The sequence below is a fragment of the Erpetoichthys calabaricus genome, chromosome 14 (genome assembly GCF_900747795.2).
Source record: "Erpetoichthys calabaricus chromosome 14, fErpCal1.3, whole genome shotgun sequence".
NCBI lineage: Eukaryota > Metazoa > Chordata > Cladistia > Polypteriformes > Polypteridae > Erpetoichthys > Erpetoichthys calabaricus.
Genome location: NC_041407.2, coordinates 62,884,682 through 62,899,268, shown reverse-complemented (window position 1 = coordinate 62,899,268; position 14,587 = coordinate 62,884,682). Strand labels below are relative to the sequence as shown.

The following is a 14,587-nucleotide window of genomic DNA, read 5'->3' as shown; positions in this document are numbered from 1 at the left end:
GATACGGTTGAAGGTCCAAAAACCACCTAGTGACTCTGGGATTAGACTCCCGGTGAAGGGACATCCACTGTAAAGCACCATGATCCGTCACCAGAGTATATTCCCAACCCAATAGGTAGTATCTTAACCACGTGATAGCCCATTTGATCGCCAAGGCTTCTTGCTCCACTGCAGCATACCTGGTCTCCTGGTCCAGCAGTTTGCAGCTGAGGTACATAATGGGATGTTCAGCACCATTGACGCATTGGTTCAACACAGCTCCTAATCCTGTGTCCGATGTATCAGTCTGGAGTATGAAAGGAAAAGAAAAATCAGGAGATTTTAAAACAGGTGCTGACGTAAGGGCCAATTTTAAGTCACTGAATGTAGTATCAGCCTTGTCATCATATACCACTTTTAAAGGTGCTCTTTTCTTTGTTAGATTAGATAAGGGTGTAGCAATTTCAGAGAAATGAGGTGCAAAACGGCGATAGTAGCCCGCTAAGCCCAGAAATGCTTGAACCTGCCTCTTAGTCATCGGACGGGGCCAATTTATGATGGCATCAATTTTGGAACATTGTGCTTTAACAGTGCCCCCACCCACCAGATAGCCCAAATATTTGGCTTCTTTCAATCCAAAGAAACAATTCTTAGGATTAATGCGAAGTCCAGCTCGTGCCAGTGTGGAGAGCACAGTTTTAAACTGCAATACATGCTCCTTCCATGTGCCAGAATAAATGACTACGTCATCCAGATAGGCGGCATTAAATGAATTGTGGGGCCATAGCAGTGTATCTACCAGACGTTGGAAGGTTGCTGGCGCCCCATGCAAACCAAAAGGGAGAACCATGTATTGCCAATGTCCACCTGGAGTACTAAAAGCATTTTTTTCTTTAGCGGAGGCCATTAAAGGAATTTGCCAATACCCTTTAGTCATATTAAGAGTAGTTAGGAATTAAGGGTTCCCAAGTCGATCGAGTAGTTCATCTACTCGCGGCATTGGATATGCATCAAATTTAGGGACCTGGTTAAGTCGTCGAAAGTCATTACAAAACCTCCACAACCCATCTGGCTTAGGAACTAATACAATTGGACTAGACCAGGGGCTATAACTTTCTTCAATAACCCCTAATTTTAGCATTCGTCTAATTTCCAACTGGACTTCCGCCTTCTTTGCCTCCGGGAGCCTATAAGGTCTTTCTCTGACAATTACCCCTGGGTCAGTAATGATGTCATGCTCAATCAGAGCAGTCCATCCTGGTAGCTCTTTCACTACTTCCGGTACTGACAGGATAGCCATTTCTAGGTCCTGTTTTTGTTCCGGGGTCAAATCAGGTCTGAAATTAAGGCGAGACTGTGATATGAAAAGGGAGCGAGGCTGGCCGGAGAAGGGATCAGTTTCCCTGTCCTTCCACGGCTTCAGCAAATTTATATGATATACTCACTCACTCCGTTGACGATTTGGTTGTTTAACTAAATAATCTACGAGTCCTTTCCTTTCCTTAATTTCGTAAGGGCCTTGCCAATGTGCCAATAATTTAGAATGGAAAGTTGGAACGAGCACCATTACATGATCACCCGGGACAAATTCCCGAATGGTGGTGTTTCTATTATAATAACAAGACTGTGATGCTTGAGCTTTCTCCAAGTTTTCTTTTAGTATGGGCCTAATTTTTTCCAAACTATCGTGTAATTGTGAGATATATTCAAGTATATTTGAGGTAGGAAGGACCTCCTCTTCCCAGCCTTCTTTTAACATGTCCAATAGACTACGGGGATGTCTTCCATATAATAATTAAAACGGAGAAAAATCTGTAGAGGCCTGTGGGACTTCCCAATAGGCAAACAATACAAGAGGGAGTAGCTGATCCCAATTTCTCCCATCCTTGTTAAATACTTTGCGTAACATCTGTTTTAACGTTTGATTAAATCGTTCCACCAACCCGTCTGTATGGGGGTGATAGACCGATATTTTCAGATGATTTATCCTGAGTAATTTAGCCACCTCCCTGAACATCTCCGAAGTGAAGGGAGTCCCTTGGTCCGTCAGAACCTCTTTGGGGATCCCTACACGTGCGAATATCCCTACTAATTCCCGTGCAATGTTTTTCGAAGTAGCTGAGCACAGGGGAACAGCTTCTGGAAATCGAGTGGCATAGTCTACTAGAACTAAAATATATTTATAGCCTTTTAACGAGGGTTCTAATGGTCCTACAAGGTCGATACCGACTCGTTCAAATGGTACATCAATAAGGGGAAGGGGAACAAGAGGAGCATGGTCCCTCCTAGGAATCTGCCAAAGTTGGCATTCTGGACAAGAAGCGCAAAATCGTCGGACCTCCTCATCTATTTATCCCTGGCCAATAAAATCGGAGCTTTATTCTCTCCAATGTTTTTTCAGAGCCTAAATGGGCTCCTAGAAGGTGAGCATGCGCTAGTTCACATACTTGTCGCCGATGGTGGTATTAAAAGCAATACCCTCACTTCACCCCCGTGTTCTGCCACTCGATACAAAAGTTCATTTTTTATTACAAAGAAAGGCATCAGTGGCATGGGACCTAGGGTTGTATGACCCTCAGTAGACACTATTGCATTCCTCGCAAATTTTAAGGAATCGTCATTCCATTGTTCTCTTTTAAAAGAAGATGGGGTAATTAGAAATTGGGCCGATAAATTTTGAATAGGGTCTCTACTGACCTCAATGGGAGGGGCTTCTGCCACCATGTCCTCTACATTAACTGTATCAGTTCCGGCAGACGACGATGGGACATCAATTCCCTCATACTGAGTACCTGTATGGATCCTAGTGACCGCTGTACACGGCATGGAGGCAGTCGGAGTAGAAGAAATCTCCATTATTAAGCCCAAATTCTTTTTAGGAACAGTTGTGTTTTTACCAATGTTAATTGGTCTCTACTGACCTCATACTGAGTACCTGTATGGATCCTAGTGACCGCTGTACACGGCATGGAGGCAGTCGGAGTAGAAGAAATCTCCATTATTAAGCCCAAATTCTTTTTAGGAACAGTTGCGTTTTTACCAATGTTAATTTTTTCCCAATCTCTCCCTAATATGACTGGGAATGGGGGATCCGGTAGTACTGCCATGGTTAGTTTGGTCATGACATGATCTACAGAAATCACGCAGCTAGCAGTCTTATAATAATGGATGTCCTCATGAATACACTTTAGGCTAGTTTTTATTCTAAGCCATTGTCGGGGTAAAATAAATCGGGAAGCAACAATGGAAATGTTTCTCCAGGAATTGAACATTGCCCTTACCTTTCTGCCATTTATAATAACTGCACCTGTATAAGGAAGAGACAATGGGTTAATCACAGCGGCACAGTACCTTTCTCCCCTAACCAGTGAGCAATCCATGGGTTCATTGGTGCAATTTGGGGACAGATGACCAACCTCCCACACTTGAAACAGCGGGGAAGGTTGAACTGTTTGTTCCATTTACGGACGGCAGACTCTGGAACTTGTCAAGAGGGCTCAGGGGCTGCCCCACGTTCCTGTTGGTTACAGCGAGAGAACCGTTCCAATCGCCCCGATTTGCAACCCGCCCAATGATGTTCAGCAACCTTGATCAAGGTGTCCATGTTTTCAAAATTTTGTTTCCGGATTTGCTGGGTGATATTTTCAGGCAGGGCATGAATAAAGGTCTCAAATGCCAAGAGCTCGGCCATCTTGTGGGAGGTGTTAATATCGGGCCTTAGCCAACGACACACCTTACTCCACGCCTCGAATGCCTGTGTTCTTAAAGGTAGTTCAGAATCAAATTGCCACTCCCTCCATTCTCTCGCTTGCTGTTCCGGAGAGATGCCATAGCATTTGAACACTTCCGTTTTCAGAACATCATAGTCTGCAGCCTGCTCCTTGGTTAAATCGTAGTAAGCCCTCTGCGCTATCCCCTTCAGGTAGGGGGCCAGTAGGTACACCCATTCCAACCTCGGCCATGCGTTCCGCTTCGCAGTTCGCTCAAAAAACAAAAAATAAGTCTTGATATCATCGCCCTCAGTTAGGTACGCTAGCTGGGTCGGTAATAACTGAGCAGCCTCCTTCCGTACTGTAGCAGTAGCGCAAGCCTCGGACTTGGCTAGCTGTGTTCGAGTTTCGCCCATCTGCAGCTTCAAAGTACGAAGCTTGCCCATAATCGTGGAAAGTACAGTACTGTGGTCCTCTTTTTCCGTCATCTTCGAAAAAATACATCCTGCCGGCTATGCCAATTGTGGAAATAACGAAAAAAAGAAGCCCCACAAAAATAAAATTTTGGGGTCCAATGGACAAAATAAAGCAATGAAAAACGGTGTAAATGATCAAAAGTACTGGAATCGGTAACATTTGACAAAGTTCATGAAACAAGATGGCGTTTAAATACAGATGGGAAATGAGTACAGGAAATGGTTGGCAGGAAATGACGTTGAATTCAGGAGCCAGAAGTGAAGTCATCTATGGTGGCCAGACGTGATGTCAATGGCAGGCACCGGAAGTGACGTCGTGGTGGCCATTTTGGAACTCAGAAATGGATGGGAGTTTTTTTTTCTTCAGTTTTTCTGTTGGGAGATCAAGAGATTCAGGTAAGTACCACGTGACAACCCCTCATCTCGTGAGGTTTCACTCACCTTTAGGCTTTTTGACTGCCTCCTAAACGCATGTGTGTGACAACTTCTATTGTGTAGATGACATATAATACATCCCACAGACGCCTGTGTTAAGTTTATTGGTGATTTTTAATTATCCCACTCTTCATGCGTGCCCTGTGATGGACTGGTGCCCCCATGCAGCACTTATTCCTTTCTTGGGCCAAAAACTGTTGGGATGAACTCTGGGTCAGTGTCCTAAAACTGGATAAGGACAGTGGATGCATTAACGGACGAATATTACTGTTAAATGTTCATAAACTCTCAGGGCAGCACTTCATAAAGCTGAATTGAATTGCTAGGGTTTTCATTCAGCAGGGTACAAAATGTATGAACTAAAAATTCTTGCTCCAAAGTTCCCTAAAGACACCATCTCTCATTTTGCTGATGTTGAAACACTATGATTTTGGGAAATAATCAAAACTTCTTTTACTTGTAGGAATCATTTGGAGTGGTTTACAGGCAGGGTGGTATGCGCGGACACCTCACCGAACCCTGCATCACTGTAAAAGGGGTTACAGAAGATGGGTGGAAGGAATAAGGTGCCTTATAGTTCTGATTTTACTATCTAATATACTTGTAAAACATGAGTGATAATACTAAACAGTCTGTCTCAAATTAAAAATCATGAATCATTTCTTGTCATTTTTTTATTTTATCACAAAACATATAGTAAAAAGAAATTAATAATATTAAAGTACACTGAACACAAGGGTACACACTTGAAATGATGCAAAATACTATTAAAAATTACATCTGAATGTAAAGAATACAGCTTATAAAAGAAATGTGTGACAATTATTTGAAAGTTTTGGCTTTCCTGGTTTGTCCTGACAAAACAGCAAATAGCTGCTGTTCAAAAGGCAGTGTTTGAAGTTGAAACAATGAAAAATATTTTGTGACAGAACAAATTAGTTTGAAATAGTACAAAGATATCAATAAAATGTTTAGTTTTAATACATGCACAGATAAATCAGCTTATTATTATACCAGAAACTGTTATTTCTAAGGCACTTTTGTAGGCAGGAGTATACAGAAATGTTTTCGCAGGAAGCTCTTTTTGTACAAACAGTCTTATAAAAAGTAGGACTGTATTTAAGTGGCACGTGCCCCCCTCAATAAAAGGGCCAGATCCAGCAATCTATACAAATACACAAAAACATATACAGTACATATATTTATAAATATTTACAGGAAGTATAAATGCTATCAAAATAAATGAAACATGAAACGCAATACAAAACACTTGAAAATGTTTTAAAAATGAAAAGATGCAGTTTCCCCTGTTCTTTAGTTCAGGCTGAGAAATGCTTCCATATTCTTGGCAACACCTTGGCAGTGTTTAGGTCCAAAATCAAAGTTGCATTGCCTTGGCAAAATTTACACTGGTGCATTTACATCTCACAAGAGTATTTGAAAATAAAAAGCCCCATCCAACACAGTGCCTTGCTGTTCTTTGCTTGTGGTTTCAACATATGGGTTAAAGCTCCCGGAGGGTGATCTGGTATCTGCCCATCATTTCTGTGATGTCCAAAAGAAATGCTGCATGGTTGCAGTAATGTTGTATGATGTTGTCATCCATGTTAACAAAAATTCTGGAGAAAGAAAAAAGGAGAAGTTGCTTTGTTAATGAACATGGCCAAAAACAATTCTTTCAATGGCAGACGCTTTCACAATGTTAAAATCTGTTGGGCATTTACCATGTCTTCAATACGTTTCTTAAAACGTGTTGGGCTTAAAAGGATTCATCACATTAGACTTCTGAGGCAACTGTTAGTCAGGACTGCTGCCATAGTGGTGAAATGACTTTCAGATGTAGCTCCTCAAGTGCAGACAATACAGGTTAAACATACCGTATAACCCACTTGAGTTGTACTCTGCACAGTACTCTGCAAGACCCTCTTATTCTTTTTAACCGATTCTGTCCGCGCTCTGGTAGTTGATTAGCTCTTTGAGGACAAACTTTGGAGTTCCAAAACCTTGCTGTATAATTACAGATCTGGTGCACATTGGATACTTTGGAGTTTTTCTTATTTTTGAGAGTAAAACTGGAGTTTATAGATCTTATCCAGAAGAATTCCAAATATTTTTATAAATGTAAACAATTATGATTATGATGATGATGATGATTATTATTATTAAATGCTGTTACCTTTCATAATACACAATATATAAATTGACTGTTTGTTTTTCTTTAATGTTGTGACTTAATATTAAAATAATATCTGGTACTAGCTGTCCCCCGCGGCTACACCTACATAGTAGTGAAACAGGACAATAAAAAAAAATGGAATTCTGGCCAAGTGGCAGGTAGGTATACTCCAATGTCAAACGTTGGCACTATATCTGATCGTGTTCAGCTCTGACGGGAGAGGGTCCTCCATGTTGGGAGAAAAGCACGTGGCCGTGATATCCCTGGAAATCAGCAGGTACCCTCTAAAACACACGTATCTCTGATCTCTCTCTCTCTCAAAAACATCAAACATTACTCCTTAACAATCTCTAGATGATATTGTCTATTGAACAAACAGGTATCGTAATCTACGTGGAGGCAAGGTACACTCCAACACGTGGTGAGAGGTAGACTGACTCGAACGGAGGCAGGCGCGTGAGTGAGGAGGACCCCGCCCCCCTCCCCTCGGCCTGCAGCGTCTCTCTCGGATTTGAGCAAATAAATCAGTACTGCAAGCGAACTATGATACTTAGCGCGATGAGAGAATTTGTTAAATCAACCGGAATGTTCAATCAAATTATAGAAAAAAACCCGATCTAAATCCATTAAGCAGTTCTCTCATGAAAAGCAGACAGACAGACAGATGTTGGATTTTATATATAGATATAAATATACCATATGAGAGAGTAAATCACTGTAATCAACACAGGAACACTGGTCAGAAATATAGCTACTTCCTAGCTTTGGAACATGAAGGTAATTCATTTATTTTTAAAAGTTACCTTCTTTTTACCCTGCACTAAACAAATGAAGACTTTTGTAAATTATTTGTGTAAATCTGTATGCATTTAGGCCTAGGATTAGGGTTATTTAGATGTCAATATACAAGACAATTGCTTAGCAGAACTGTTTGGCTAGAAATGGACAAGGTTGTGAGTATACTGACTCGGCATAAGCCAGTATGTTTTATGGATGATAAGGACCAGGAGATGAATGTTATCAACAAGCTGAGGTCAATACCAAAAGCCAAACTGATCTGTCGTCAAAATCAAATTGATAACAAAAACTCAAAGACATACAACGGAAACTAAGTCAATGATCAAGAATTCCATTTGTGTGCTACACAGGGGTTATCAGATAGTGACAGAATGTCACGAGCAACCTTTCATGCCATCGCTTTGATGACATAACACGCGTTACACATTCTGGAGAATTCTGGAAACAATCGGCTATGAAACACCCAACACCTTTGCTCTAAAATGATGGTTCTCATAACAAAACAAAGATGACATTGCAGCATAATGGTAAATATCTAAAACTTTTCAATTTATTATGAAACCAAAAACTAATTTAACTAGTTTTTAAAATTCAGAAGCCTTGGGGCCCAACGTCCGAAATAGACACGTGTTGTAAAAATTAATTCAGGAAATGTCAAAAAAATTAAGGAAAAACACCAATCATAATAATGAGGCATTTCATAAGCTTGGTGGTCTGAATTTGTATGAGCAAATGAGAAGAGGATTTTCTCTCTAAACATTGTCTCCCTTATGCTGAAGGAACATTTGCCTTTTTAAACTTTTATGGAGAGGTTCAAGGGCAAAGACAGTCTAATCACAGAGTTACTGTTTAAAGCAGATAGCTGTCTGTCAGTGTGTGTTTTTGAGTACCCTCCTCTTAACTCGAGCCACCGCCACCACAGCCTCTTGGAATGAGAAGGACGTGGTCTGATATGCCACCCAGGTTACCCGCACTGGGGACCTAAGGGCATCAGGCAAAGTTTATAACAGAAACTGGTATTGAACTTTCCACGGATCTTTAAATACTTTCTGCTACCATATACTTTATACAATTAAAATCAATTTTTAACTGACATAAATGATCCATAAATCTTTAGAATTTAGATGTTATCCATCTTATTTACTCTACCAATCCTTTAATATCTTAGGAAAGAGGCACTAACATTTATTTAGAAGTAAATAACTTTGAAGGTGAGGAAGTGGCATTTTTATCATGTTATTGCATGTATTTCTAAAATAAAGAATTTATTTATGATAACACTCAAGTCACAACAAAAAGGTGCTGAAGCACAGTTTAAGAAGCAATCTAGAAAATTACTGCACACAACTTCAGAAAACAGGAGCAAGTCATTTCAATCCCAAGCCTTCGGTTGTGCTTACGGGCAAGTGACTAATGTGAAAAAAAAAAGGCGTGGGCCATTTCTGTACAGAGCGACACTTCTAGCACTGTGCCTCTTTTACACACATATTCAAACTAATATAACACACATTTCTTAGCCTGCTTATGGAAAACAAGAAATGCCCCAAAACACAAGTAAATCCTCTGACGGTGAAAGAATGATGTCTGAAAGGGTAATGAGATATATTTAATATTTCTGGACAGAGTTGCCGAAGCAACCTGATACTGAAATTAACAATCTCTGAAACGCAATACCTGTCGCACCGGCTACTGTAACCAGAAAAAGGAACCCGATGCCTTCAGCCTTATACTGTATAAGACACAATTCCATTGGCATTTATGACAATCCAATTGTTCCCTTCATAAGAATAAATGTAGACATTTAATCACAATAACATCATTTATTATAGTTACTCTAATGAGCTTTGCTGAAAGAGGCAATTGTCGTGGAAGATGCTTAGCACTTAAAAAAAGTACCCTGATGCTTCAGTTCTTTGATAATTGGCATTTACGGGTCTATTGATTTACTGCATGTAACTCAATTCAGGTCAATTCATCTGATTTTTGTATAGCATACTTCGCTGAGTGCAGGTGCAGAGCACTGAGACATGTTCTCAAGTAAAACTCAAGTTACACTTAATAATAATAAATACACTTAATAATTAATTAATGAGTACACATAAAGAGAGAAAGGACAGGTTGGGAGTATACACTGATAACGTGAGTTGCTGCACCCACCACACAACGAATCAGCTCAGAATCCCAATGTAGGACCCAAGACCTACACCTGACACCTCAGCACCACACTACGTCAAGAGATAGATTTATTTAAATAGACAGGAAAACAAAGTAGTTCAAAGCTGATGTAGATAAATGGAACATAGCAGTATCTGTTAATTCAATTAGTTGCTTCAGAAACTCCATCAAACCTTTCATCTCCAGTGTAAACCTGTTTTTTCTAAAACAAGGTAGCATGGAGCTGGAGTCTTTCTTAGAATCATGGGGTGCAAGCAGGAGCCACTCTATCACAGGGCTTACTCACCACTTACACTAACAGCCATGTCTTTTGAATATGGGAGAAAGCTAAAGCGTATGTCTAAAAGCGAACTGTGGCACGAGCACAGTAAACAATTATGTGAACCATTTTAGATAATTCCTCCACAAAACAAATAAACTCAAGAATTGGAGGAACAAAGAATTAAAAACTACCTAAATATTCACAGGAGGAGGTGCTAAATGACAGGATGGACTTGGCTGACTTTCTACAAAACTGCCATGAACAACCTTTGGCCATTTCTGTGGTTTTGCTTCATTTTTACTCAAGAAAATAAACTGAACTAGCTGCATTTAGCATAAGGCATGTAATAATCTCTTCTTCAATCTTCGCTGTTTCATTTAGGCTGATCATATCTGTCAAATGAATCTTAGTATCTCTGTTTAACCAATAAAATAAACCCATCAACTTCCTGGAGTTCCAGTTCATCTGAATCAAAAAGGAAGAAAAATGAAGTGAGTCATCCACACAGGTCTAATTAATGCATTCCTCAGGCGCACCCTTGGTTTAAAGCAGCGTCCTTTAGTTTCCTTAAATATTGCTGAGGAAAACCTAAGCTCTGATTCAATATAGGGTCATATTTTTTATGCGTTTAAATACAAAGGGAGTGTGCTAGATACAGTTTCAGTTATTCAAAAAATTACTTTGTGTATCTATTTGATTTAGGGATCAAAGACGTAAGGAGAACACACCTGTTTTACTGAAAGTCAGACTTTCACAATGTTATTTAATAAGCATCTTAAGATCACTATGAATTTATTTAAAATGATGAGCTTAATGCTTTCCTTACTTTCTTGTATTCATCTGCACTGTAACTAGTACCTTAATATGTTCACGTATTTCCTTCATTTCCCTTTTGCTCTTTTATCAGTGTAAAGAGCAGGGTCTTCTTTTGCAGAAAGTAGTGCTGGCCTATCCCATCACTGAGAGAGACTAGCCCCTGACCCTCATAGGCCTTGGTGGTCACGGGCTTTCATTTCAATCAATTTCTTAACATGGTACCTGTCCTTATTGTTAAATGAACTTCTCTTTCAGTTAGTTGATATGCCTTATCCCAGTGTCTTCTGAAACTAACATTATGGCTTTGACTTCTCTTTTGATACTTATTTCTACAATAGCCTTTGATGTATATTAATCTATCTAGATTCTCAGTTTTTCTGTGCTTCTATTTTTTTCAGTACAGTGAATTTTGTAAGTAACTTTTTTCTTAACATTCATGTCAGTGTGGGGCTTTCTCTCTTCACATCCCAAAGTTGAGTGTCAATTCCAAAATGGTCACGTATCAGTAAATAAATATGCCCTGCACTGGCACTGGTGCCTAGCTCCTGTTCTTGCTGCCCCAAATTGAATTAATTGTCTTCAATGAAGGATAGAATTTGCCACACTGATGAAATCTGCTCTAAGTCAGATTCTGCATAGGAAATATGTTTGTTATCCTAAATGTTGGCATGGATTCTCTTATTGAAATTTTGTCAGGTAAGACAGTCAGTCTCTCCAAAACAAATTCCTGTGATTTGAGGACATTGCACCTGCAATAGAATGGCATCCATCTTAGACACTTTAGCACTCTGGGTTCTTGTGGTCCAAATTTTAAAACTGATTCATAGATATAGTATATATCTATTCCTTCATTTTCTAAACCTAATTATCCAGAATAGGGTCATAGGGATGCTGGAGCCTTATCTAGCAAACACTGGGAACAAGGCAGGAACAATCCCTGGACAGAACACCAACCCATCACAAGGTGAACACACACACACACACACACACACACACACACACATATTAAGGCCAATTTAGCTTCACCAGTCCACCTAACCTACATGTCTTTGGACTGTGAGAAGAAACTGGACCACCTGGAAGCAACCCATGCGGACTAGTATTATATTATATTATATTATATTATATTATATTATATTATATTATATTATATTATATTATATTATATTATCCAACCCGCTGAATCCGAACACAGGGTCATGGGGGTCTGCTGGAGCCAATCCCAGCCAACACAGGGCACAAGGCAAGAACCAATCCCGGGTAGGGTGCCAACCCACCGCAGATATTATATTATATTATATTATATTATCCATCCATCCATTTTCTAACCCGCTGAATCCGAACACAGGGTCACGGGGGTCAGCTGGAGCCAATCCCAGCCAACACAGGGCACAAGGCAGGGAACCAATCCCGGGCAGGGTGCCAACCCACCGCAGTATATTATATTATATTATATTATATTATATTATATTATATTATATTATATTATATTATAACACTTACCCTCTTTTGCACTTCTTATATATTTTGCTAATAGTTTCTTCAGGAAGTCCATACTTTTCTGAAATCTACAATTAAAAAATGTTATGCTGTTAGTTAAATATATTTTTTATCAAATCTACATATTTGTATTATTTGTTACAATGTGCCAGATATTTGCAAAAAGAAACAATGTTAACAAATTACATTGCAGAAGAGTTAAATCTGTTACAAAAAGTGGTTCTGTAAAATCATCATGCCTCTCTGAGGAAGAATAGTAGCAATTTCTCAGGCTAAACAAATGCTTCTTTAGCTCAGCAGATCAAGTCACTCATTTGTTCACTATGAACTAAATAGCACAAAGTCGCAGGCCTGAGTCAGAGACTGCGACGACTGGCATATTATAAGATGTTTGGTATAAAAAGAGCAGCTCACAGTGCTGCACCAATTATCAGAATGCAGTATTATTAATTTTATCTCATCTTTCCATCCACTTTTCTAGGTGACGGTTGCAGTAAAGAATTATTAATAAACACAGAAATGGAATTTAAAAACAGAGACATTTTTTAAAAGGTCATGAGGAAATGCTGAAGAAAATCAGGGCATTCAGCGTCTATATAGAACAGAAAAGAAAAACTGCAATCCTGCTCTTAGAAATACAACTGTAGGATAAAATGCATAGAAATAACAAAACTTTCACAAAGACTTTGTTTGTGTTACACAGCAATATGGGACTAACCAACATGTTAGAGCAAGCCCTTAAAGCTCATATTCCAAAGTAATACCAAGAGGTGAAAGATTTTACAGCTACTTGGGTAACTTATGCAACATCTTTTTATTTTGCTTGAAGATTTGTAAAAGGCATTACTTACAGCATCTCTTAGTCCTTTCATGTCAGGCGTGTTCAGCATCAAGGCATCAAATACCTCTTCTGATTCAGTCCGAACATACAAGAGAACTAAAGTAATGCAATACATGATTGTCAATAAATACAAAGAAGTGGCAAGAACACAAAGTGTTAAGTACAGAAAATAACTGAAGTAACACCAAGCAGTGTGCTATAAATCAAGATTTCCCTAAGAGGATTATCTGCTAACGTGTTCCTGGCTGAACAATAATTATTGTGTTGATAAAGTATCATTTATGAGCAGCTGACAGAAGGTGCATGACAATTAAGTATAGCACATACATATTTCTTATGTCTATTTATTTTCAAGTTAAACTGGTCTGGACTGACTCCATACCTCTTTGCTGCCGCTCTTCGATCCTCGACTGTTTCAGTGGTGGAGAGCTGCTGTTGTCTGTGTAGGACACAGAGCTTCTTTTTAACAGTGGCCTACAAGAAAGTTATAACTTTTACTTCAGCTCTTGAAAATTATATTTATTTATATAAAAGATGATGACAAAGATTTTAATAAAAACGTTTTTAGCTTTAATACCTTGAATGAAATCAAAAATTCTTAAGTTACATTGGAAGTTTAGTAAGACTTAGCTTTAATAAAACTAAAAATAAATAAAAAATAAATTTTAAACAAAACCCTTATGAAACTCTGTCAACATCTCATACTGATTTTTGTAAGCCTCATATTTATAGCATTTCATTCTTCATAGCAATGAAAAAAAATTAAATAGCTACCTGTCAATGTCTTCTGGAACAGCTGGTGGTACCTGTATAGCACAAAGGATATTTATTTACAAATTAAACAAATTTATAAATTAATTTACCATCTGAATAGTTCCTTATTTTACTATAATGAATATGTAGGACTTGCACCAGATGCTGCTATGATAAACTCTGGCACCTTAAAGCCCTGAACATAGGATTTTATTTTCAGAACGTAAGTTACTTTTTATTCAGAGTAGACATTTTAGTTTTTTTTTCTCAAGCACCATTAAGAATTGGACTATTAAATAATTCAAATAAACCATATTTCTATCTGTAAACAAAATCTGCATGGATAATATTTTGATCATGAAAAACACAATTTTTTACTTTTTTAATAAAAATGTTCTAAAAATTCTTTAAATATTCTGTCAATTTTTAAATAGTGCCCTTCCCATTGACAAGTACATATTTACAAATAAAATACATTTAGCATAAAACACAATTTCTGAATTGTATCTATGTTTTTATGTATACTGTGTAAATGAGGTGTCACACTAGAAGTTACTCCATTTAAAATACTACTTTTAAAGCATATTGCAACTTTTCCCAAGTACAGTATACAGTATACACAGTATATTAAGCTTTCTGTTCATTTCCTTTCTGTATGGAGGATGC

At 38.5% G+C, this 14,587-nt stretch overlaps 1 protein-coding gene across 2 annotated transcripts in view; it reads right to left on the bottom strand.

Moving 5' to 3' along the window:
- Nucleotides 1-5,679: 5,679 nt before the first annotated feature.
- Nucleotides 5,680-14,587, bottom strand: part of grhl3 (grainyhead-like transcription factor 3) — a 104,060-nt gene continuing 95,152 nt past the window's right edge. For both annotated transcript variants that reach the window (XM_051919068.1, XM_028818588.2), the window contains 5 exons: nt 13,943-13,974; nt 13,551-13,642; nt 13,179-13,264; nt 12,331-12,395; nt 5,680-6,219 (listed from right to left, as the gene is read on the bottom strand). In XM_051919068.1, coding sequence (XP_051775028.1) covers nt 6,105-6,219; nt 12,331-12,395; nt 13,179-13,264; nt 13,551-13,642; nt 13,943-13,974 — 390 coding nt within the window. In that variant the 3' untranslated portion in view covers nt 5,680-6,104. The remainder of the gene's footprint in view (nt 6,220-12,330; nt 12,396-13,178; nt 13,265-13,550; nt 13,643-13,942; nt 13,975-14,587) is intronic.